This window comes from Chelonia mydas, chromosome 1, assembly GCF_015237465.2.
Source record: "Chelonia mydas isolate rCheMyd1 chromosome 1, rCheMyd1.pri.v2, whole genome shotgun sequence".
Taxonomy (NCBI): Eukaryota; Metazoa; Chordata; order Testudines; family Cheloniidae; genus Chelonia; species Chelonia mydas.
The window spans coordinates 59,161,514-59,187,049 of record NC_057849.1 but is presented as its reverse complement, the minus strand read 5'-3'; the positions used below and the strand labels follow the sequence as shown (position 1 = coordinate 59,187,049).

Sequence of the window (25,536 nt, the reverse complement as noted above, 5' to 3'; positions counted from 1 at the left end):
GCAATGCATGGTGGGGAAAAAATGAGTCATGAGGGGTAACAGGTAGCAAGGGGTCAACTTTCCAGTGTGCAATTTTCTCCATCCCATAATGTCACGCATAGCCCATAATTTTCACAGCTTTTTAAAAAATCCCATGAATCTGCACAACCCTCCTCACTGTCCACCATCTCTGACCGAAGCATGGAATCTGCACATCTCTGAACTATTGTCGTAAGCATTGCAATCACAGAACACATGCTGATCCTCCAGTATTTGCAGAGCCGCAAGAAGAACTGAATCAGCAGGGAATATCACAATTTTATGGAGGACAGATTGCTGTGGGACATAGCAAGAATCAGTTCAAATGTTTTGGTGGCATTCATGGAGCAGCTGCAGATGGTGGAGCACTGCTTCTGGGCCCAAGAAACAAGCACTGACTGGTGGGATCGCATCGTAATTCGGGCTGACGATGAGCAGTGGCTGCAGAGCTTTCGGATGTGCCAGGCCACGTTTCTGGATCTGTGGGCTGAGCTTGCTCCAGCCCTCCAGCACAGGGACACCAGAATGAGTGCCACACTGAGAGCGAAGAAGCAAGCAGCAGTCACAAACACCAGTCAGTGGGTAATCATTTTGGAGTTAGAAAATTGACTGTCGGGGCAATTGCCATGCAAGTGTGCAGGGCCATTCATTACTTCTTGCTGTGCAGGATTGTGACTCTCAGCAATGTGCAGGACATAGTGCATGGATTTACAGCAAGGGGTTCCTGAACTGCAGTGGGGCAATAGACAGCACATAGACATATATCCCTATTTTGGCACCAGACCACCTTGCCACTCAACTGAAAGGACTACTTTTTTCTGGTTATGCAAGTATTGGTGGATCACTGGGGACGTTTCACCAACGTCAGTGTTGGCTGGTCAGGAAAGAAGCATGATTCTCATATCTTTAAGAACATAAGATTGTTCATAAATCTACAAGCAGGGACTTTCTTTTAGCACCGGCTGATTACCATTAGCAATATTGAAATGCCAATAGTGATCCTGGGGGGCCAGCCTATACCTTGCTCCTCTGGACATGAAGCCATACACCGGCCATCTTGACAGCACCAAGGAAAGATTCAGCCACTGACTCAGCAAATTCAAAATGACAGTTGAGTATGCTTTCAGTAGATTGAATGGATGCTGGCAATGCTTACTCACAAGATTGGATTTCAGTGAAAAAAATATCCTAGTGGTTACAGCTGCCTGCTGTGTCTTTCATAATATCTGTGATGCCAAGGGGGGAAGTTGCCTTTGGGGTGGAGGGAAGAGGTAGAGTCTGCTGAGTTTGAACAGTCAGGCACAAGGGTGATTACAAGAGCTCAAATGGAGCTATATGGCTCAGAGTGGCTTTGAAAGAGTACTTTAACAGTGAGCCACAGTCATGCATTGTGATGTACTGTGCTCTGCCTGGCTCTGCAGTGTGGGGACCTGTTAGGAATTGTGGGTGCTTGCTGTACATTTATGATTATTACACTGTTTGTCACTGATTCTGAGTTTTGTGTCACACTGTACGGAAACCAGTAAGTGGTTGCTTTGAGTACTGCTAGGGACTCTGCATATGTTCTGAACTAATAAAGATGAATTATTCTCCAAATAATAGAATTTGAGTAACAAAACCAGTACAAAGAAAAATCTGTGCAATTTAAAAGCAAATACATTAAAAACTTACTAAATTAGTAGAACAGAACTTAACAGGGGGAAAGAACGTTCATGTCCATTTTAGCTACACATACAGCAACTGGAGCTTCCGTAGGTCAGTGCTTGTGAAGCTGTGGTGGTTTGTCTCCCGGGGTGGAGTGGTAGGGTAGGGATGTGGCCACAGAGGCCACGTGGAATGCTGGGGGAAAGAGAAGTAGGGAGGTGCTATAATTGAGTTCTCCAGACACTGCAAAGGGAAGTGAGCTGGGATTGTTGAATCAGTAGGTCCACAAGAGTTTGCAGCATCTGTGTTTGCTGCTGGAGAAGCCCCATTATATCCTAGTGCATCTCCCTTTTCCTGTTGCGACTCCTGGGCTTTTCTCCTATCTGCTCTTTCCTTCTCCATACAGTCTGTGATATTCACCCTCCAGGCACTCTGCTCACAGTCTGATGCAGCCCTGGCTTGCAGCATCTCACTGAACACGTTATCCTGAGTCCTTTTCTTTCTCCTTCTTATCTGACTCAGGCATTCCATCAGTGTGGAGGGGAAACCCCTCAAAGCTACAATGGCAGCAGCTACAGACAAAACACACAGAGGTACTAGTGTCAATATAGTCACAAAAGAAAGTGAACATTAAGATTCAGAACTCCCTTCCCTCACTCCCCTAAAGTTTTAAACCAGACATGCTTATTGCCACTTCTGCTTCAGAGTGCTTGTGCATGGCACCACTCACAGCACCAAACAGGGTGAGCATGGCCCGCCTGGGGTGAGGGAAATGAGACAGGAATTGCTCAGTTGTATAAAGAGTATATGGCAATGGCACTGAACAGTGGCACCATTGTCCACAGGTGGTCGTGATTTTAGCTGATATCTCACTCCTGAGAGTAATAAAGGCACAGAGAGCACAGCTGCTGCTGACTTCCTGAAGCTGCTCAGGCCCATATGCTGCTGGCCTGTTAACTTGGGCAGGCACCATTGCAGTAATCACTGACTGGCCTGGGAAAAAATCCTACCTCAGAGGAAGAAATAAGGCTGCCCTCCTAGAAATCTTTAGGAGAGGATTGCAGGGTACCTCCATGAAAGTTTCATCAAGATCTCTCTGGAGGATTCAAGGGACATCCCTGTGTACATAAACAAACTGTTTCACATGGTCCACCCTGCCTAACTGTACAGGGAAATGAAAAGTGCATAAACAATTCTACTTCTCTTTATAGTACCACTACCTCTTCTAGTATGAGTAAATTTAATGAAAAGTCGATAGCTGTGTCCTGTTAAGTTGGGGGCTTCATTAATACATCACTGTAATGGGAAATACATTTACACACTTATCCAAGGTTCCTTCCCCTGCATTGGGCTTACCTGTGCTCAACTGCCAGGACTCACTGGTCTGCAATCAAATCTCAAACAGGTTCTGGACCGTGGCATAGCTGCACCCCCACAGTGCATATCTCCCACCCTTCTCCTCCTCTTCCTCCTCGCTGTTCATGCCAGAGACCTGTGACGGGCTCCTCAAAGGTATCCAAGGTTGTCTACGGGTGATGGGGTGTCTACCAAGTATGACATGCAGGTCTTTGTAAAAACGGCAGGTCTGAGGCTTGGCACTGGATCAACTGTTGGCCTCCCTGGCCTTATGGTATTCCTGCCACACTCTGCTTTCATGCAGCACTGCTGCTGATCCCTGCCATACCACTTCACCTGCATCCCCTATGCAACCTGCTTGTAGGTGTCCACATTTTTATGGCTAGCCTGTAGCTGTGCCTGCATAGCCTCTTCTCCCCACAGCCCTAGGAGATCCAGTACTTCCTGTCTACTCCAAGCCAGAGCATCTCTGGAGCATGTAGCTGGCATGGTCAGTTGGGCAGTTGCATACAACAATGGAGAGCTGGTAGGTGTGCTTACCAAGCTGGACAATCATGAAAAGGTATTTCAAAAACTCACAGGACTTTAGAGGGTCAGGAGGCCTTCAGGTCTCCAGACCCCTGAGCAGTAGAGTTCACAATTGTGACCAGAGTGGTCAGTGTCAGGCATTATGGGATAGCTGCAGGAGGACTGTTAGGGTTGACATAAGTAATGCAGTGTCTACGCTTGTGGTTCGTCAACCCCAGTATGTTACCATGGCTCAACGCTGCTTGGGGAAGTGGTGTTACTACATCGCTGTAATGGGGCACTTACACTCGGTGGGAGACAAATTTAAGTGTAGACATACGCGCAACTAGGTCAATGCAAGGCAAGATTGACCTAGCTTTGTAGTGAAGGCCAGGCCACAGCCAGGTGACAATCTTGAAATTTTTATATATTTACATATAACCTCTTTTTTCTTGGCACAGCCCCTTTAAGTGATCTGTAGCTCTTCCTTCTTTGGTATTGTCCTTGTTAGTTCTGGATATATCTTAAGGAATTCTGTAACTCAACCACTACTCTTCTGGCAAATGTATTTATTGGGCTTAATTGAGAAGACAGGGCACAGAAAGTGAAAGAAAGACACACAACTAATTTCCATTGATCAACAGTAGTCAAAAATAATGCTCTTCTCTACTCCTGAAATGATTGCTTTGTAAACCATTTAACATTAAGTTCCCTAAAACACAGATTACAGGTGGCTGGGAAAGGAAAGAACATTTGATATCTTGCAAAACAAATGATTCATTACAATATGGGAAGAACTGCCGTAGAAGTGAAACCAAGCAACCTAATTGCCTGATAAGGAGCTGGAGAATTTTAATAATATATTTACTGGATGCAAAGTAGTAGTGTGCATTCACTGAAATTGGCAGGATGCATTGTTATATTTATGCTATATAAAGATATGTACAAAGCTGTGGATCTTCTGTAGATCCACCATCCTTGGGCCCTTCCCCATAAGATAGGCAATAAACCAAACTTCAGATCATGGCTTTCCCAACCTTCCTCTGCTCACTTTGCTTTTTTAGTTGTATGTACCCCTTTTCCTCTACACTTCATCTTTCATATCTAGTTTGTAAGCTCTAGCTCTTACTATGTAGTTGCACAGTGCCTGACCTTGATTGAGGCCTCAGTTCTATGTTAGTACTCATGTCGCACTGGCTGGAGTGACTGTTGACCGAGAGTGCCAATCTCAGGGAAGACTGTCAAAAAGCAGGGCAGACGCCCCAAACTGGTTGTCTGTTCTATAATTAGATTTCACCAACCCAGTAACAAGTGTGAACTCCTAAAGCACTATAACAGTCTTATCATGGAGTCAAAGACCGTGGCCTGGGGCATTCCAATCTGTCTTGCCAAGCAGGCAAGCTGGACTATGTGACAGATTGTCACTTTACACCAAAATCACAACAATATTCAGGTTACTTCCAGTGTCAAAGGACCAGTCTCTTACTCAAAGGACCACGTCAATTGTACTCCGATCTCAAACCAAGGCAATCCCTGTAATAAAACAAAGTTTTATTTAAAAAAAAGAGTTATTTACAAGGTTAAAACAAGAAACATACACATACAAATGAGTTACAGTCTTGGATTTAATAAGGTAATATACGCTTCTATAATAAGCAGCTCTATATGTGCTTTAGGACTGACCCATGCCAAGCAGCATGGGGATCGCTTGCTTATGTTTAGGAATCCTTGCCTTTCAGAGTCCAGATGCATAAAGATCCAGTTTCTCCTTGTCAGGGATTTTTATCCCCTTCTCCCCAGAGCCCACACTGATAGAACAAGTGTCGGCGCCTGATTCCTCTTTATGTGAGTGGGGACGTCCATCAACAATCTTTGTCCTTTTGATGTCTTACAATGGCTCATTTGGTTTCAAAGGCCCTCTTGTCTGAAGGACTCGCACTTTTCCTTAGTTAATACTTCTTTCCTGTTTGAGGCCAGTTCTGCACTACAGACCTATGTCCATATAACTGCATCGCTCAGGAACGTGAAAAATCCATACCCCTGAGTGACGTAGTATACTGACCTTAACCCCTGTGTAGAGCGCGCTATGTCAACGGGAGAGCTTAACAGGGAGATGCAGCATTTTAAGTGTAGACCTGCCCTGAGTTACACAATAGCAGATGTTTACAGTGCAAACACTCAATATAATTTTATACCATGGGCTACAGAGGTTATAAGTGAGATCAATACATGCAGCATCCTACACTGTTCATAGGGTCTAAACACCAAACACATTCTTACAACTCTAATATTTATCTTAACAATACTAACACCCAAGTAAGTCAGACTGGTTTCCAGCTATGTATTTGTTAGTGTTCAATGAGGCCCTGGGCCTTCGCATGAGCTGGCAACTGGTCTGCCAGCATCACAATTAGCAATGAATAGTCCTGGAGGATAATATTTTCACAATTTCTAGAGGTCTCTAATGGAGCCACTGCTTGGGCTTATTCTACTCCTTGCATTGGCCTGTCAAATGCACACCCTATCAGGTCTGTCTCTGTGTGGCTCCTTGAACCTCTTGCCAGCAGTGGCAGTAGAGTTGGCTGATTGTCTGCTGCTATTGTGTACCATTTGCTGGCTTCACTCAACTGACTCCTCTGAGGATTTGCAGAATATAGGCGTTGAGTACACTTTGGGACTCTTAACCTACCAGTATTTCAACCTCTCTCTCTCTCTCTTGCTCTCTCTGGGTGGGGATTTTGGCGCGTGCGCGCACACACGCACACACACACACGCACGCACACACCAAGGAAGCGTGGGGGGAGGAATCCTGTTAGGAATAAATTCATAATGCAGCGATTTCATTCTTAATATTGCTTTATATTGTCAGCACTACATTAGCTTCTGTGCATGGAGCTATTTCTAATTTTGGGGTGACACTATATCTTAGTGGAATGTTTTCTGCTCATTTTTGACCAACATCAACCTAAGAAATGGATGGTCTTGAAAGGACTTGTTCCCTTCCAGAAACCTGTCTGTCCAGTGGGAGTAAATCAGTCTTTTAAAACTCATAACAGTTAACACTGATAGCAGCTGCCCCATCACAGATTTTATAGGTGGATATAAATGAGATATATACATCAGTTAGCATAGATCAATGTATTTAAATAGTTCTTCTGTAATGTACTGTGTTTTCTCTTTTTTCAGGCTGTTTTTATTACCATATCTTAGTTATCTGGATGTTTCCTACAATGATATTAGTGTTATCCCTCATGAAATCAGGAATCTCAGGTACTGATATATAATATACACTGGAACCAGACCTATGTGTAAAATATTGTGAGCCTATTAGGAAGTCGATTGTTAATAAATCTGGAGTAACGCCACTGATGTCCATGGATTTACTCTGGATTTGCACCGGTATAACAGAGATCGCAATCTGGCCCACTGCCCTGTAATAGGGGTCTGATTTTTAAAATTAAATGCATGTCCAACTGCTTAAATATCATGATTATGCTTGTAAATCAGGTAACTTCACACAAATTATGATCATTTGTTAATTGTGCCCATATGCATGTGCACTTGCCTAATTTGCACGCATGATCATTGTAATTGTATGCCCTCAAATCATGTAAACCACATTGTCATTCCCAGAACGTGCAAATGAAGGTGTGATTGCAGTGTGGGCAGGCATACCTGCTCTAGCTTTAATCCAGCTAGCACATGTAACAATGGTAGTGACGATGTGGGAGCAGAGGCTTTAGCATGGGCACCAGAGGACATACCCGGGATCCCCTTGTACACTGATTGCTAGCCTGTTCTCCCACTTCTTCACTACTGTTATTACACATTAGCTAGGTTAAAGCTAGCACAGGTATGTCTACCCATGCCACAATTACACCTTCACTTGCAGTGTAGACATACCCTCAGTGTGTTTGTGTGTGGTAGACAGGGGAGGTTAATACTTTGGCCTTAAGGGAATGATACAGTAGAAATTTTGTGATAGACTGAAAAGGTTTTTCTGAAAAAAACATGGAATTAATGTACCTTTTAGAATTACGGTTAACACCTTTGAGGTATATTGTATTAAAAGCAAATGTTTTTGTGTTATTGTGGCATTGCATGTACCTTCTCTAGTAGGGATGGGGATGCTAATATACTTCTTCCATTATAAACCCTTTGAAGCCACCCTCTGGAGAGGTGCACATAAAGCAGTTCAGAGTGGATTCTCCAGGCACCAACAGACAGAGAAAGGGTTTTTGAATAAACAGCCTGGTTTTAAACTGGCTCATGACCTTCTTCCTGGTCCAGCAAATGGACAGGACCATTGGTCCAGGGAGGGCCCCAGTCCTTTAGGGCAGTGGCTCTCAACCTTTTCAGACTATGGTACTGCTTTCAGGAGTTTGATTTGTCTTGTGTACCCCCAAATTTCACCTCACTTAAAATCTATTTGACTATAAAATCAGACGTAAAAATACACAACTGTCACAGCACATGATTACTGAACAATTACTTACTTTCTCATTTTACCATATAATTATAAAATAAATCAATTGGAATATAAATATTGTACTTACTTTTCAGCATATAATATATAGAGCAGTATAAATAAGTCATTGTCTGTGTATGAAATTTTAGTTTGTACTGATTTCGGTAGTGTTTTTATGTAGCCTGTTGTAAAACTAAGCAAATATCAAGATGAGTTGATGTACCCCTAGAATACCACTGCATACCCCCAGGGGTATACGTACCCCTGGTTGAGAACCACTGCTCTAGGGAAAGGTTGGAAGGACAGGGCCCACTGAGGCCTATATGACTGTTGGCATGGTCTAAGCTGAAGCTGTGATGAATTTGTTTCTAAAAGGAAACCCTTAGTATGGGGTGTTGAAGGACTGCTCCTTCCAGAGCCCATGTTAGGGCTGGGGTAAAGACTAGTCAGTTTATTAGTATGTGTGTAGATTCTTTTATTGTTTTAATATGGTTTTTTTTTGTAATGCTTTGTACCTTAAGGATAAAGTAGGTTTGTGTAGGAAGTGCTGTATGACATAGGCACTGACTCCGTGGGTGCTCCGGGGCTGGAGCACCCATGGGGAAAAATTAGTGGGTGCTCTGCACCCACCAGCAGCCAAGCTCCCCCCCCACACACCCGACCTACTCCTCCTCCCCCTCCCCTGAGCGCTCTGCATCCCTACTCCTCCACCTACCTCCCAGTGCTTCCCGCCTTGCCGTCGCCAAACAGCTGGAGGGGGAGGAGTGGGAACATGGTGCGCTCAGCGGAGGAGGTGGGGAAGAGGCGGGGCCAGGGTGGGGATTTGGGGAAGTAGTCAGAATAGGGGCAGGGAGGGGGCGGAGTTGGGGCAGGGACTTTGGGGAGGGGGTTGGAAGGGAGGCGGGGCGCAGGCAGGGCAGGAGTGGAGTCGGGGCGAGGGCTGGGGGGGGTTGAACACCCACTGGCGGGAGCAGAAGTCGGCACTTATGCTGTATGATGCCTTATAACAATTACACCTGTTAACCATCCCTAATGAGAAAGCATGTAGGTGCCATTGGGCAACTTGTCTGTGTTGGTAGTAACACAGTGAAAGCAGGGAACTGTGCAGCCTGGAGATACTCCAGTCAGAAGGGAGAGAAATATGGGTCTCTGCCCAGGACAGGTGATGACTGGGGGAGCTGGTAACTTGAGAATGGTTGCCCTTGCTGGACTGTAAAGGGGGAATACAGGTGCAGTTGCCCTAAACTGTGACACTATGAAAGAGGAATTTTTTCCGAGAAAGAGTTAATCTGTCGCTGTTTTTGGTGAGGAAGTTTGTCGGAATATCAGCAGCTGTTTATATGAGCAGAAGGAGGGCAGATATAGAAGTATACTTACATGTTAATAAGCAAGAGTGTGAAGTTAAGAACACACACACTTAACATTAAGTTTTTGAGAAATCTGATGATGGCCTACGTGTGTGTTTGGACACCTGTCTTAAGCTTTCAGTTGGATACACACACAATCCCTTATTTCCAGTTGCACTAGTTGTTTAAATTGTACTTCAGAAAATAATTCTCTTTGTGCACATAATTGCATCATTGAATCAACACTTAAAATGTATTATTTTTTAAAACTTAGCCTTTTATACATACAGATACATGTGCCATCTAGGTGCAGTAACTCAGCAAGTGGGAAGTAGGATATGTATACAATTATAGCTGAGATGAATTGTGTACATAATTTGGTGGTCTTTAAAATTACAGGGCACTGGAATATCTGAATGTTGAAGGAAATCAGCTGTGTGCTTTACCTTGTGAGGTTTTGAAGCTTCCCGTGAAACTCCTTAACACAGAAAATAATTTAATGCATCCCTTTTTATGGAAAGAAAACAGCCAGAACCAGCCACAGAGACTTACTGATCTGGCTGCCCTTTACTTCTCCAGAAACCACATGTGGCAAAGATATACTGCGATCTCAAAGGATATTCAAGAAATATTAAACAAGTAAGTGACAGAAATCTCTAGCTGACACTCTGGCTTCCATGGGATTTTTGGATACACAAGAAATGTACCAATGGCCCCTAATCACTTATTCTGGCAATGTCAGAAGGACACCGGCTTTAGACCTGGTAATGTATACTTTCTCCATCATGAAACCACCTCTGTAGATCACCACTGTAGGAGCTCCATGCCATGCATTGTGAGCCACAGAATAAGTTAAGAGAAGTTATTGACATCTTCACATTAAAATAATGCTGATCAATAATAGTGCAGTTACTTATTGGTCAATATATAACAATTCCCATGCAGGTATACTCAGCTATGTATCTGAATGCATACCAGGCCTATGTATTTTTGATAATATATGGAACTGTACATTTAATCAAGTTCATCAAACGTGCAAATTATTGCTTTGATTCATTTAAATAGCTTAACTAGTTCTGTACTGTCACCTATCACCATTGTATATTCCAGCCAAAAATGTTTGCTGCATCGTCATGTTGAGGTTGTGCACTGAACCAGTCTGTTCAAGAGAGAGCTGTGAGCTTCAGAACAATCTAAGTTGAAAAAAATACCAGCTCAATTTCTGGGAGTGGCAGAGCTATCCCCACCCCTGCACTGCATCTCTCTGTTTTCACTTTGTCTGCCTCAGACTTCCACTTGTCCTCCTTCCCCACTGGAGCCATACAAGTATAACTACACCCTTAGGGCTAGAGTAATTACCCCCTTGGAATAGAGAGCAGCCTACACCACAATGTAGTTCCGGAAGTGCAGGAACCTTCCACAACCATCAGTCTCAAAATCAATCTGAGGCCAGCTAGATCCCTTAATATCTAGTTGAAGATGCAGAAAGTGAACTGGAATGTACTGTGTGTGTATAGTCATGTGCGATGTTTCTGACTCATTTTTATCTCCATCTTAGCTGTAGAGTCTGTGACTGCTGCAAAGGACCCTTGTATGGTCAAGGACTTCGTCTCATTCGATCTTGCAGGAACATATTTAGATTCCGCAAACTTCCTTTTCTCTTTAATGCCTGCTCACCATCCTGTTACAGCAAGTTCATGTCTCAGACTGACTCTCAGACTCGAATGCTTTATGGAAATTGATCTGGGTTGCAACAGAGAAGCCGGTGATATAATGCAGTTAAGAAATATGAGGGTTTTTAGGTCATGTTGTACAAGAAAATAGCTTGTGATACTGGAGTTTTCGGGATCACTTTCTCTGTGCAATCATCATATCCTCCTTAAAGTGCTTTCTGGCCTAAATGTTCTATTTTTATTTGGAAAGGAGTCTTTGCCTGTTTAGGTTTGTTCGGGATCACTCACTAGCCTTCTCGGAAGGATTTTAAGAACTGTTTGTGCTTAGCTATTAAGACATGACAAGTTCTATACAAATAGCTTAAATCCACAATTCATAACTTGCTTATGTTTCATTAGACACCAGTGAATAATTGAATCAACAATATAGCAGGCCAAATTCATTGCAGTATAAGCCAAGTGAAGTTTATAAATTGTACCACCGATGATTTTGGCCCCATACTTCCTGAAGTAATAATTCGTAGAAGAGAATTTTTTAATCCTCTTTCACCCTACCAATAGTACACCATATTATAAATTGGTTCTTAACATGGTTTAAAATTGGACAACAAAGTTTGTATCCCTGTAACACAACATTAACACCATTCTATAACGTTGTCCTAAAACCTTGTTCAAGCCCTGCTAGAGGAGTAGTCTTGAACATGGTTCTAATTCAATGTTCAGCTCCACAAACACATGCCATTGGCCTTGGAGTGAAATTGACCCATGTGCAGAGAGCCAGTGCAAGCCCTTTGCACCACTTGAGATCTGCTTAAGCCCTCAAAACAAAGCTTAAGTATGATTTAAATGATGCATAAGACTTGGTGTTGGTCCTCTGCACAAGTCACTTTCAGCCTTAGTACTTACTGCTGCAAAGAGTTCCATTCACATACACGGGACTACTTGTGATAGTAAGCACTGTGTCCAGGAGTAAGTATTTGCAAGTTCAGGCTCTAGCATGGGTCATACCTTTCCAGGAACCATGTCACTGTGCTGTGACACAGGGTATATTTACACAGCACTGGTAGACAGAAATGTGTTAGCTCTGCTCAGAGGGGGTAGGTGGGATGGTTGTACTTAGGTGGCTGTCATGAGCCATCTTCTGCTGTATAGCAGCCACACTGCTATTTTTAGCGTGCTAGCTCAAGCAGAGGTAATGTGTCTGTCTACCTGTTCTGGGAAGCACCATCCCAGCTGCTGTGTAGACATATCCACAGTTCCCAGAGGAGTAGTGTGGCTGTAGCAGCCTGGTTTTGATTTGAATTGAACATGATTAAACTATACTAGTAAAACTGCTTTTTTCCACTGGTATAAAAAGTGGTTTAAAGTGCTACACTATCTGCCACGTACAAAACACTAATTTGGCTATTAGTAATTGTTAAATGGCACAACTACAAAAAGGTGCCTCTTGAACATGTCTTCAACCCAGACTTAATATACTGTTGATAATCCAGGTGCAGAGTTTATATGGGGGCTAAGATTCTCAAAAACAACTAATGATTTTTTGGATAACCAACTGGAGACACCTCCAGGAGGCCTGATTTTTCAGAAAGTGCTGAGCAGTCACTCTGAAAATCAGACCTCAGTAAATTGTCTCAAGTTGGCACCCAAAATCACTAGTTGCTTTTGGAAATCTTAGCTGTAGTGCATATTTTATTACAAATAGCTTTGACAAAGGAAATTCACGCTAAAGTGAAGTTTGCTAGATAGCGTTCTCATTTATTTGAACACGAGACAGACGCCAATAATCTAATGTCTGGCTGATTATAGGTATGTATATTTTTGTATAGTCCTTAATTTTTTTTAATGTCAAAATCCAAGATAGGAGCTTGCCAAAGGAACCCTGTAATTTGTATTTAAAGGATGTTTGGGCTATGTCTGCTTTTAATAACATTTATATAATGTGACATTGTCAAATACAAAACATTGGTTGGTGGAAAATGTTTAATAAAAAATTAAACTTGGGGGGCCGAAGAAAAATTTGCTCTGCAAATTTCAAAAGATTATTTATCAGATTTCCTAAGTAGGAAGTCTGAATTTCTTCACCCTCAGTTGCCAGTTTTGATTTGATGGGCTTGGGCTTGCTCTCCTTAAAATGACTAGTAGCAGCAACAGCAGCCGCCAATAGGAACACAAGATTTTGGTGGCATCTGTAGAGAGATCTTTTATGGCTGATGTCTTTCCAACAAATCTCCTCTATTTCAGAGAAGTATAGTCACAGCAGAAATGCTCATAGTTCAGCATTTCGCTTGTTTGAAGTTGTGATAGTGTATTTATCCCACACAAGTCATGAAGGGATTAATGTGGGCCTGAGACCAATTTTAACCCACGTGGTTGTAACTGGAGAGTGAGCCAGACATAATTAGAGAAGAAGCCGAATTGGGGAAGGAGCTGGGTTCTGGTTATTAGAAAGGGAAGGAACCCACAGTAGAAGAATGCTGCAGGGGGAGAAAAAGTAAGTCTGCAGTCACTCTCTGGCATTAGAGAGACTAGGACAGTTGAGGAGTAAGCCCCGGGATCCTTGCCTGTGTGTAGAGAAGGCTGGTATGTGGCCAAGAGAGACAGGGAGCAGCCACGGGGGTGGAGCTGGTTCTAGAGGTATGCCATGAAAGAAAGCAGCAGCTGGTCTTCTAAGAAGAGAGTCCTGGGAGTCAATCAATCAGGGAATACAGCAGGGTAACTGAAAGAGGGATGAAAGGTCAAGCCCAAGGAAGACAGAAGTGGGGTTAAATTTTAATTGTGGGTTTGGGATTTTGTTGGGGGATTCCGGGTGAGGGCCCTGAAAGTAGGAATAACCTAGAGAGGTAGTAGGGGAGAAAGCATGAGTGAGACATGGGAGGAAGAAATCTAAGGTCTGGTCTGCACTAAGACCTATGTTGGTATAACTACATCACTCAGGGGTGTGAAAAATATAGCGACATAGTTATACCGACCTAACCACCTCTGTTGACAACACAATGTTGGTGGGAGAGCTTCTTCCATCAATGTAGCTACCACCTCTCAGGGAGGTGGATTAACTACACCCACAAGAGAGTTCTCTTCTGTCAGCTTATAGCATCTTGATTAAAGTGTTACAGCAGCGCAAGTGCACCAATGCAGCATTTTAAGTGTAGACGTGCCCTAAGGAGGTGACAGCAAGAAGTCTGGGGCTGTGAACTTTGCCAGTCTGTCCTTTGGTCCCTGGACTAGAGCCCAGTGGAGTAGGGGGGCTGGGTTTCCCTACTAGCCACTGGTAAGGTGGTGTGAAGCCCTAAGAAGGGGCCAGGGATGATGGAAAGCCCTGAAAGAAAGGTGTGAGGACTACAGGATTCTGAGGACTGAAGATTTTTTTGTCAGCATATTTGAACTCGTATTTGTTGGACGTTGTTACCCCAAAAGGGGTGAGACTAAACTGACCTGTACACCGGGGGAATTCTGCACCTAAAAATTCTGCAAAATTCTGTATATTTTATTTGTCAAAATAACACAATATAATCATGCCCGTTCAATTATTTTGGTAATTTATTTCAAAATACCTATCGACAAGTATGTCTAACAATACAGACAACAAAAAAGATTCAAGAAATGGTTTTGACAGATAGATTCCTTACTAGGCCTATTAATACAGAACTTTGAGTAATAATTCATTTAAACTGCAATACAGAAATGTATTTCCAGAACCCCTCAGAAGCAGTGCAAAGGCTTGGGGGAGTCAGGGATAATGGAGGAGCTGAGGGAGAGGGAAGTAAGTGCTGGGAGTGAACCTGGAGGATTGTTGGGTGGGGGTGGGAGAAGTATAGAACAGTGTTTTGTTTTGGTTTTTTTGGGGGGGAGGCATTGTCAGGAAGTTGGGAGCCTCCCCCATGCAGAGCCTGGATGACTGAATGGGAGTGCTTAGCAGTCAGGTACATCTGCTCCTGTGCCCATGTGTCCCTGCACCCCCATCTCAGCCACCCTTCCTCCCTCCATCCCATGTGTCCCTGCACCCCCACTAAGCTTCCCTTCTCCCCATGTGTCTCTGCACCCCCCCGTCAGCCACCACCCCATCCCTATGTGGCCCTGCCTCTATGCCCCCCATCTCCATGTGTCCCTGCACCCCCAGTCCCATTCAGCCCCTCAGTCTTTGTGACCCACCCCAGCAACCCTGTGTGCCCTGCTCTGTCTGTCTCCCACCCTCTCAATATCATATGCCTCCTCACCTGGCCCCTCGGGTAGGGTGCTCTGAGGAACACAGCCACTTCTCCTCCCATTGGTTGCTGGCTGCTACAGTGAGCCAGCTGCTTTCTGTTCTGGTGCCACAGCAGCCCCTGCTGGGTGAAAGTTGTAACTGCAGTGCCTCTCAAGCAGAATGTATTTTCTGCGGAGAAAAAATAAATCTGTGGGGGACATGAAGTCTATGTGTGTGCAGTGGCTCAGAATTCTCTCAGGAGTAAACATGGCCAGAGGGACGAGTGATGGGAAGAGAGCCTAACACAGGACTAAAGCAGCTGTCAGCTGGGGGCACCGGATGGGGAAAGCCTGTTACACCACACTCAGCCACAAGGGGGCATGCCAGCAGTGAGAGTGTGCTTCAGCAAATGGCTTCCCCTCCCACTGTATCCCCAGATATGTTTTCAGCCTTGCTTATTTGAGCAGTCTATTCAACTCAACAAAGCGGGCCTGATCCCTAGTTGCAGATAATCAGTGAGCTTTGTTAATGTCAATGGAGCTATGAGAGTTTACAACAGCTAAAGATATGGCCCAGTTTGCTTGTTTTTTCAGAGGTGGCAAACAATCTGCCACACCCTTAAACTGGGCCCTTAAAAGATGTGATGAACCAAAAGAAACATTTTCAAATGTCAAATGACTTTGGGTGCTCCTGTTTTTGGGTGCCCAATTTAACACACCTAAATCCTGATTTTCAGAGGTGTGGGGTAGCTGTTTTTGCCATTGGTTTCATTTGGAGTTGGGAATGTTTTATACCACTGAAAAAGAGGCCGGAGAGGACTTAAGTGTGGTACCCAGTAGGGCAGGCTAGACAATAGTTCCATTTTGCAACAGATGTTGAGGCTTTGACATTTGTTTTCATTCTGATACAGAACAAAAATGAGCCCTCTTGAAATCTTTCAAGAGAGACTGACCAATGCACCGCAGAACAGCCTGGAGGTTAGAGCATTCAGACTCAGGTAGAGCAGCAGCTTGAACCTGGGTCTTCCCCATTCCAGATGCATGCCTTATCCACCTAGCTAGTGACTGTTCTGGAGAAGTGGCTTTCTTGTTTTGATCAGAAATTCTATTTTGGGCCTGAGACCATACTGATACGTTTCTGAAAATCATTTCAGCTTTGACAAAATGACATTTTTCTATGGGGGGAAAAAATGTTGTCAGTTAACTTTCATACTCCAAACTTAATGAGCCGACTGTTGATACCTCTTTTTTTGAAAAGTTTGGACCATGTAACTCAGTGGCGGATTTAGAGTTAGTGGGGCCCTATGCGCAGCTTCATTTTCAGCCCTCCTCTCCCGCCACCGGGGACCCAGCCAAGAAAAATAACGTTCTCTCTTATCTCCCCCACTCCCGTTTTTCATTTTTTTTTTCTTCATCCTCCTCCTATATTTTAAGTAAGGGGAAGTAAATGAAAATAAAGTGAGGTACCTTGATTGGGGCAAGGGGTTGGGGTGCAGGAGTGGGCATGGGGGACAGGCTGTGGGAGGAAGTTTGGGTGCGGGGACGGGCTCTGGGTTGGGGCAGGGGGTTGGGGTTGGGATGTGGGAGGAGGGGTGAGGGCCCTGGCAGGAGTTTGGGTGTGGGCTCTGGCAGGAAGTTTGGGTGCGGGCTCTGGCAGGAAGTTTGGGTGCGGGCTCTGGGCTGGGACAGGGGGTTAGGGTGTGGGAGGGGGTGGGGTGCGGGGTGCAGGCTGGGGCGGGGGGGCAGCGCTTACTTTGGGCAGCATAAAAAGAAAAGGAGTACTTGTGGCACCTTAGAGAATAACAAATTTATCTGAGCATAAGCTGTTGAGCTGTAGCTCATGAAAGCTTATGCTCAAATAAATTTGTTAGTCTTTAAGGTGCCACAAGTACTCCTTTTCTTTTTGCGAATACAGACTAACATGGCTGCTACTCTGAAACTTGGGCAGCGTGGCTCCCAAAGAGATCGGCACACATACCCCTCCTGCAGTGGCTCCGAGGCAGGGGCGTGGGAACAGGGGGGGTCTCCACGCGCCGCTGCCTGCAGGTGCCACTCCCGCAGCTCCTCCTGGCCACAGTTTCCAGCCAATGGGAGCTGCGGAATTGGTGCTCGGGGCGGGCCAGCACATGGAGACACACACACACACACACCCAGTAGCCGCAGGGACATGCCAGCCGCTTCCGGGAGCAAAGCAGCGCAGAGAGCGGGCAGGGAGCCACCTTAGCCCCGCTGCTGGCACGTCTCTGTGTGCCCCTTGCAGGGAGGGAGGCAGCAGGTCTCTGTGGGCTGCCTGGGGTGAAGGCAGCACACAACCACCTCTCCCCCTCCACTGCCAGGGGCACACAGAGACATGCCAGCAGCCAGCTGCTTCTGGGAATGGCGTGGGGCCACCAGCCACGGCATGCAAGCAGCCTGCTTGTCTGAGCCCTGCTGCGCTGCCGGCCAGGACTCGGGGGCAGGTTGCCAGATATTTGTGCTGCATTTGGGGGGGCCCCCGGTCACTGGGGGCCCTGTGCCACTCCACGGTTTGTTTCATGGTAAATCCACTGCTGACGTAAGTTGTCTTCACATCACGCAGGAAATCTGTGATGGAGCTGAGATCAGAATCCAAAACTCCTACCTCTGGTTTTGGATCTTAACCACAATGCTGTTTAACAATGCAGAGTTTTTAATTGTATATTTTTGCTCACAGTTTCAACACAAGTGTTGAAATACACAATCAACAACTACGTGAAACTTGTGTTTTTAAAAAATCCCGACTTGTATGTGAACTAGCTCACAAGACTTATCCAGAGCTTTTCACTCTAATACAGTAACGTTCTTTAGCATTTTCCTTTAAATAGAAAAATTGAATCTGAAATTCTTTTACAATTAAACTTCAAGGGCTTTGTTCCAGTCTCAGGAACAAATATTCTCTCATTTGTTCCCAGATAGCCAACATCAGAATCAAAGCCTTAGTTTTATTTTCAATTGTTTGTTTTCCGAGTAGGGTTAACTCCTGCTACGTTCTTGAATTTGCATTTCTATGTGGTTCTCTTGGCTTGTGGAAGAAAGAAGCAGTGGTATGCTCCTAGCATATACAGTACTTCCCCTTTAACTGGCTCACTGACAGGAGGGGAAGTGACTGTACAGGGACCAAACTCGCTGTAACTAAAATGCTATTAGCTGAATACTTAAGAGCTTACCGTTTGCTCAGGATAGTTTTTGTAGTGGTGTTGTAGCCGCATGGGTCCCAGGATACTAGAGAGACAAGGGGAGGTGAGGTAATATGAGGATAGTTTTTAGCAGTTAATGGACAAACTTAATGTATCATAAGGCTGAGAAGCCCTTATACACAAGGGTTTCAGGCAAGCACCTGCAGACAAACTTTGGACCTGACCCTTCCCCACATTGAGACAATGTGAGTTCTGTTATTAACTCCTGTGTTAGGAGGAGTAGGCTGCAGAAGATTCACTGTCCGAACAGTAGCCTAGCAAGGCATTGCTCCTCAGTGATGCCCCTCTGAGGCACAGATTCTCCAGTGATCATCTGTTGTGCTGGAACAGGGAACAATCTGCTACAGTACTTTCAGGTGCAACGTAATCCTGTTACCTGTGTCCAGCCAGGTCTGCTCACCAGTTCATTAGAAGGTCAAAAACCACAATTCTGCCACCTACTTGTTTGTAGGGGGCAGTAGTAGAAGCAGTCTCTGCTCCCCTCCCCTGTGGAATCGAGGCAGGTCTAAGGTGGCCATGCAGAAGAGGGGGTCGGGGGTGGGGGTGGGGCTTAGTCCCCTGCATGGCCACATTAGTCCCAGCCACAGGCTAGCACTTTGTCAGTTTTCAGCTGAAGGTACCTTGTTTTTGGTGTGTTATGGGGTATTCCATAGCTATATGCATTTTCCACTTTATGCATCTGTCATAAATATAAAGGGAAGGGTAAACCCCTGTAAAATCCCTCCTGGCCAGAGGAAATCTCCTCTCACCTGTAAAGGGTTAAGAAGCTAAAGGTAACCTCGCTGGCACCTGACCAAAATGACCAATGAGGAGACAAGATAATTTCAAAAGCTGGGAGGAGGGAGAGAAACAAAGGGTATGTGTGTCTGTCTATATTTTGTCTTTGCTGGAGATAGACCAGGAATGAAGCCTTAGAACTTTTAGTAAGTAATCTAGCTAGGTACGTGTTAGATTATGATTTCTTTAAATGGCTGAGAAAAGAATTGTGCTGAATAGAATAACTATTTCTGTCTGTGTATCTTTTTTGTAACTTAAGGTTTTGCCTAGAGGGGTTCTCTATGTTTTGAATCTAATTACCCTGTAAGGTATCTACCATCCTGATTTTACAGGGGGGATCTTTTTTCTTTATTTCTATTTACTTCTATTTCTATTAAAAGTCTTTTTGTAAGAAATCTGAATGCTTTTTCATTGTTCTCAGATCCAAGGGTTTGGGTCTGTGGTCACCTATGCAAATTGGTGAGGCTTTTTACCAAACCTTGTCCAGGAAGTGGGGTGCAAGGTTTTGGGAAGTATTTTGGGGGGAAAGACGTGTCCAAACAGCTCTTCCCCAGTAACCAGTATTTGTTTGGTGGTGGTAGCGGCCAATCCAAGGACAAAAGGGTGGAATATTTTGTACCTTGGGGAAGTTTTGACCTAAGCTGGTAAAGATAAGCTTAGGAGGTTTTTCATGCAGGTCCCCACATCTGTACCCTAGAGTTCAGAGTGGGGGAGGAACCTTGACATGGTGGCAGAGTGGTGGGATTAACCTGAAATCATTTTGAGATCCAGTTGAGATTTTTTTGAACTAGAAATACAGATTTAAAAAAAAAAAGGAAGTCCAGAAGCAGCTGAAACTGAAAGCAGCTTGTTTTTTCTCTGCTTTGTGGCCAAGCAGAGACAAAAGGGGATTATCTTTGTGAATTGCAGGTTTTCTTTGCCTGGAGGCAGGGTACTTAACTCCTGCAGGGAAATTCACAGTCTTCCAACCCAGAGTTGTTTTTTTTTCCCTAAAAGTAAATAGAAGGGGGGGTGTTCTACCCATTTGCCTGGAGACAAAAGGGGCAGGGGTTTTTTTTTTGGATTTTGATTTTTTACAAGGAGCACAAGTTTAAAAAGGAAACTTGGTTTTTCTTTGGGCTGGGTAAACAGGTTTCAAAGTAGCTGGAAGTTTTTGCTTTGATTTGGGCCCAGAGCAGAGACAAGGGAATTGTCTTTTTTTTTTTTTTGTAGGCTGACAATCACTATCAGAGAATAGGTATTCTATTCCAGCACAGTAAAATTTTACAGCCAAGTTTTGTTTGTTTATTTCTAAACCTCGGGCGTAAAGTTAGTTAAAAACAGAGAGGTTAGAATGACAAAATCTGCGGCTAGACTACAGCTGGAATTAGCCAAATTTCAGGCTGAGGAAAAACAAAGGGAACATGAAAGACAGATAGAACTCATGCGGCTGGAGAAGGAGGTACAGGAGGCTGCCCACAAGAGGGAAATGGAGGCAAGGAAGCATGTGGAGGAGGAGAAGGAAAAAGAGAGGAAGCATGTGGAGGAGGTAGAGAAGATAAAGGCTCAGCAGAATATATCAACAAACCCTAGCAATCCTTCTCCAGGTACCACTCCCCATCCCAGAAAGTTCCCCACCTACAAGGCAGGTGATGATACTGAGGCCTTCTTAGAAAACTTCGAAAGGGCCTGCCTTGGGTACAACATCTCTACTGACCAATACATGGTAGAGCTGAGGCCGCAGCTCAGTGGACCCTTAGCTGAGGTGGCAGCTGAAATGCCTAAAGAACACATGAACAAGTATGAACTGTTTAAATCCAAGGCAAGAGTCAGAATGGGGATAACACCCGAGCAGTCTCGTCGGAGGTTCAGAGCCCTAAGGTGGAAACCAGATGTGTCATTTACCCGACATGCCTACCACATTGTGAAGCATTGGGATGCCTGGATATCCGGAGCAAGTGTTGAATCTCCAGTAAATTTGCCCTTCCTAATGCAAATGGAACAATTCTTAGAGGGTGTTCCTGAGGAAATAGAAAGATACATCCTAGATGGGAAGCCCAAAACTGTAATCGAGGCAGGAGAGATTGGAGCCAGATGGGTGGAGGTGGCAAAGAAGAAGAAAACTGGTCGCAGTTGGAGCGGAGACCAGAAGGGACAACCCCAGACCACACCCTATTACCGGGGGCCGCCCAAAGCCCCACCTACCTCCCAAAGAACCCTCCAGACCCCTTATCGTCCCTCCACCCCGTTCTCCAGCAACCCTCCTCGCCCCAGTGACCAGTCAGCTGGACGATGTTTTAAATGTAACGAGCTGGGGCATGTAAAGGCCAACTGCCCCAAGAACCCCAACAGATTACAGTTCATTGCACCGGAATCGCACCAGAGGTCCACAGGCCCAGATACCCTTGGAGCGGAGGGAAACTGTGAGTGTGGGCGGGAAGAAGGTCACTGCGTGGAGGGACACCGGAGCACAAGTGTCAGCTATCCATGCTTCCTTAGTGGACCCCAATTTAATCAACCCAGAGATCCAAGTGACGATTCAACCCTTCAAGTCCAACTCTTTCGATTTGCCTACAGCCAAGTTGCCTGTCCAGTACAAGGGCTGGTCAGGAATGTGGACTTTTGCAGTCTATGATGATTATCCCATCCCCATGCTGTTGGGGGAAGACTTGGCCAATCATGTGAAGCAGGCCAAGAGGGTGGGAACGGTCACCCGCAGCCAGGCTAAACAAGCCGTGAGGCCTAGCTCTGTTCCGAAAACTTCTATCAGGACCCGGTCAGAGGTGATGGACCCGGACCCCAGGCCAATGTCTGCAACAGCAGTAGTGGATCCAGTCCCAGAGACCCAGATGGAACCAGTCCCAGAACCGGAACCAGCCGAACAACCAACACCAGACCCATTGTCAGCCCTGAATCCAGTACTTGCAACCTCAACACCAGAGGGCCCCACCGACCCTGAACCGGCAGCAGCCGATAACCCGACACAAGAGGCTCAGCCGGAGCCTGAATCCCAACATAGTGCACCAGCGGAGAGCGGTTCACAGTCAACAGAAACAGCTCCATCCCCTATATTGCTTCCAGAGGGACCAAGCCTAGATCCACAATCCAATGAGGAACTGATGTCTCCAGCATCAAGGGAACAGTTCCAGACCGAACAGGAAGCAGATGAAAGCCTCCAGAGAGCTTGGACGGCGGCACGGAGCAACCCACCGCCTCTCAGCTCTTCTAATCGATCCAGGTTTGTTGTAGAAAGAGGACTTTTATACAAGGAAACTCTTTCTGGTGGACACCAGGAAGACTGGCATCCTCAGAGACAGTTGGTAGTTCCAACTAAATACCGGGCCAAGCTCTTGAGCTTAGCCCATGATCACCCTAGTGGCCATGCTGGGGTGAACAGGACCAAAGACCGTTTGGGGGGGTCATTCCACTGGGAGGGAATGGGCAAGGATGTTTCTACCTATGTCCAGTCTTGTGAGGTGTGCCAAAGAGTGGGAAAGCCCCAAGACCAGGTCAAAGCCCCTCTCCAGCCACTCCCCATCATTGAAGTTCCATTTCAGCGAGTAGCTGTGGATATTCTGGGTCCTTTTCCGAAAAAGACACCCAGAGGAAAGCAGTACATACTGACTTTCATGGATTTTGCCACCCGATGGCCGGAAGCAGTAGCTCTAAGCAACACCAGGGCTAAAAGTGTGTGCCAGGCACTAGCAGACATTTTTGCCAGGGTAGGTTGGCCCTCCGACATCCTCACAGATGCAGGGACTAATTTCCTGGCAGGAACTATGAAAAACCTTTGGGAAGCTCATGGGGTAAATCACTTGGTTGCCACTCCTTACCACCATCAAACAAATGGCATGGTGGAGAAGTTTAATGGAACTTTGGGGGCCATGATACGTAAATTCGTAAATGAGCACTCCAATGACTGGGACCTAGTGTTGCAGCAGTTGCTCTTTGACTACAGAGCTGTACCACACCCCAGTTTAGGGTTTTCCCCATTTGAACTTGTATATGGCCGTGAGGTTAAGGGGCCATTGCAGTTGGTGAAGCAGCAATGGGAGGGATTTACACCTTCACCAGGAACTAACATTCTGGACTTTGTAACCAACCTACAAAACACCCTCCGAACCTCTTTAGCCCTTGCTAAAGAAAACTTACAGGATGCTCAAAAAGAGCAAAAAGCCTGGTATGATAAACATGCCAGAGAGCGTTCCTTCAAAGTAGGGGACCAGGTCATGGTCTTAAAGGCGCTCCAGGCCCATAAAATGGAAGCATCGTGGGAAGGGCCGTTCACGGTCCAGGAGCGCCTGGGAGCTGTTAATTATCTCATAGCATTCCCCACCTCCAACCGAAAGCCTAAGGTGTACCATATTAATTCTCTAAAGCCCTTTTATTCCAGAGAATTAAAGGTTTGTCAGTTTACCGCCCAGGGAGGAGACGACGCTGAGTGGCCTGAAGGTGTCTACTACGAAGGGAAATGTGCTGGTGGTGTGGAAGAGGTGAACCTCTCCATGACCCTTGGGCGTATGCAGCGACAGCAGATCCAGGAGCTGTGCACTAGCTACGCGCCAACGTTCTCAGCCACTCCAGGACTGACTGAACGGGCATACCACTCCATTGACACAGGTAATGCTCGCCCAATTAGAGTCCAACCTTACCGGGTGTCTCCTCAAGCTAAAACTGCTATAGAACGGGAGATCCAGGATATGTTACAGATGGGTGTAATCCGCCCCTCTGAAAGTGCATGGGCATCTCCAGTGGTTCTAGTTCCCAAACCAGATGGGGAAATACGTTTTTGCGTGGACTACCGTAAGCTAAATGCTGTAACTCGCCCAGACAACTATCCAATGCCACGCACAGATGAACTATTAGAGAAACTGGGATGGGCCCAGTTCATCTCTACCTTGGACTTAACCAAGGGGTACTGGCAGGTACCACTAGATGAATCTGCCAAGGAAAGGTCAGCCTTCACCACACATCTCGGGCTGTATGAATTTAATGTACTCCCTTTCGGGCTGCGAAATGCACCCGCCACCTTCCAAAGACTTGTAGATGGTCTCCTAGCGGGATTAGGAGAATATGCAGTCGCCTACCTTGACGATGTGGCCATATTTTCGGATTCCTGGGCAGACCACCTGGAACATCTACAAAAAGTCCTTGAGCGCATAAGGGAGGCAGGACTAACTGTTAAGGCTAAGAAGTGTCAAATAGGCCTAAACAGAGTGACTTACCTTGGACACCAGGTGGGTCAAGGAACTATCAACCCTCTACAGGCCAAAGTGGATGCTATCCAAAAGTGACCTGTCCCAAAGTCAAAGAAACAGGTTCAATCCTTCTTAGGCTTGGCCGGTTATTACAGACGATTTGTACCGCACTACAGCCAAATCGCCGCCCCACTGACAGACCTAACCAAAAAGAAACAGCCAAATGCGGTTCAGTGGACCGAAAAGTGTCAGAAGGCCTTTAACAAGCTTAAAGCGACACTCATGTCTGACCCTGTACTAAGGGCCCCAGACTTTGACAAACCGTTCCTAGTAACCACAGATGCGTCCGAGCGTGGTGTGGGAGCAGTTTTAATGCAGAAAGGACCTGATCAAGAATTCCACCCTGTAGTGTTTCTCAGCAAAAAACTGTCTGAGAGGGAAAGCCACTGGTCAGTCACTGAAAAAGAATGTTACGCCATTGTCTACGCTCTGGAAAAGCTACGCCCATATGTTTGGGGACGGCGTTTCCACCTGCAAACCGACCATGCTGCACTGAAGTGGCTTCACACGGTCAAAGAAAATAGCAAAAAACTTCTTCGGTGGAGTTTAGCTCTCCAAGATTTTGATTTTGACATCCAACACATCTCAGGAGCTTCTAACAAAGTGGCTGATGCACTCTCCCGTGAAAGTTTCCCAGAATCAACTGGTTAAAATCGTCCTTGAGATGTAGAAAATATTGTTAGTCTTTATGTACTTGGTAGTATATTTAGAGATGCATGTGTCTTATTAACTCTGTTTTTCCTAGAGCTCCAGGAAGAAATCCCAGCCAGTGTTTCACCCTAGCTGAGATTTGGGGGGCGTGTCATAAATATAAAGGGAAGGGTAAACCCCTGTAAAATCCCTCCTGGCCAGAGGAAATCTCCTCTCACCTGTAAAGGGTTAAGAAGCTAAAGGTAACCTCGCTGGCACCTGACCAAAATGACCAATGAGGAGACAAGATAATTTCAAAAGCTGGGAGGAGGGAGAGAAACAAAGGGTATGTGTGTCTGTCTATATTTTGTCTTTGCTGGAGATAGACCAGGAATGAAGCCTTAGAACTTTTAGTAAGTAATCTAGCTAGGTACGTGTTAGATTATGATTTCTTTAAATGGCTGAGAAAAGAATTGTGCT

At 45.4% G+C, this 25,536-nt stretch overlaps 1 protein-coding gene across 5 annotated transcripts in view; it reads left to right on the top strand.

Annotated features, from left to right (window-relative positions):
* LRRC63 (leucine rich repeat containing 63) overlaps positions 1 to 14,546 on the top strand; it is a 49,928-nt gene extending 35,382 nt beyond the window's left edge. For 3 of the 5 annotated variants that reach the window (XM_037894174.2, XM_043522555.1, XM_043522569.1), the window contains exons 8-10: positions 6,712 to 6,795; positions 9,739 to 9,978; positions 10,898 to 14,546. In XM_037894174.2, coding sequence (XP_037750102.1) covers positions 6,712 to 6,795; positions 9,739 to 9,978; positions 10,898 to 11,081 — 508 coding nt within the window. In that variant the 3' untranslated portion in view covers positions 11,082 to 14,546. The remainder of the gene's footprint in view (positions 1 to 6,711; positions 6,796 to 9,738; positions 9,979 to 10,897) is intronic. The other 2 variants (XM_043522563.1, XM_043522568.1) reach the window with 1 other exon arrangement.
* The last annotated feature ends 10,990 nt before the right edge of the window (positions 14,547 to 25,536 follow it).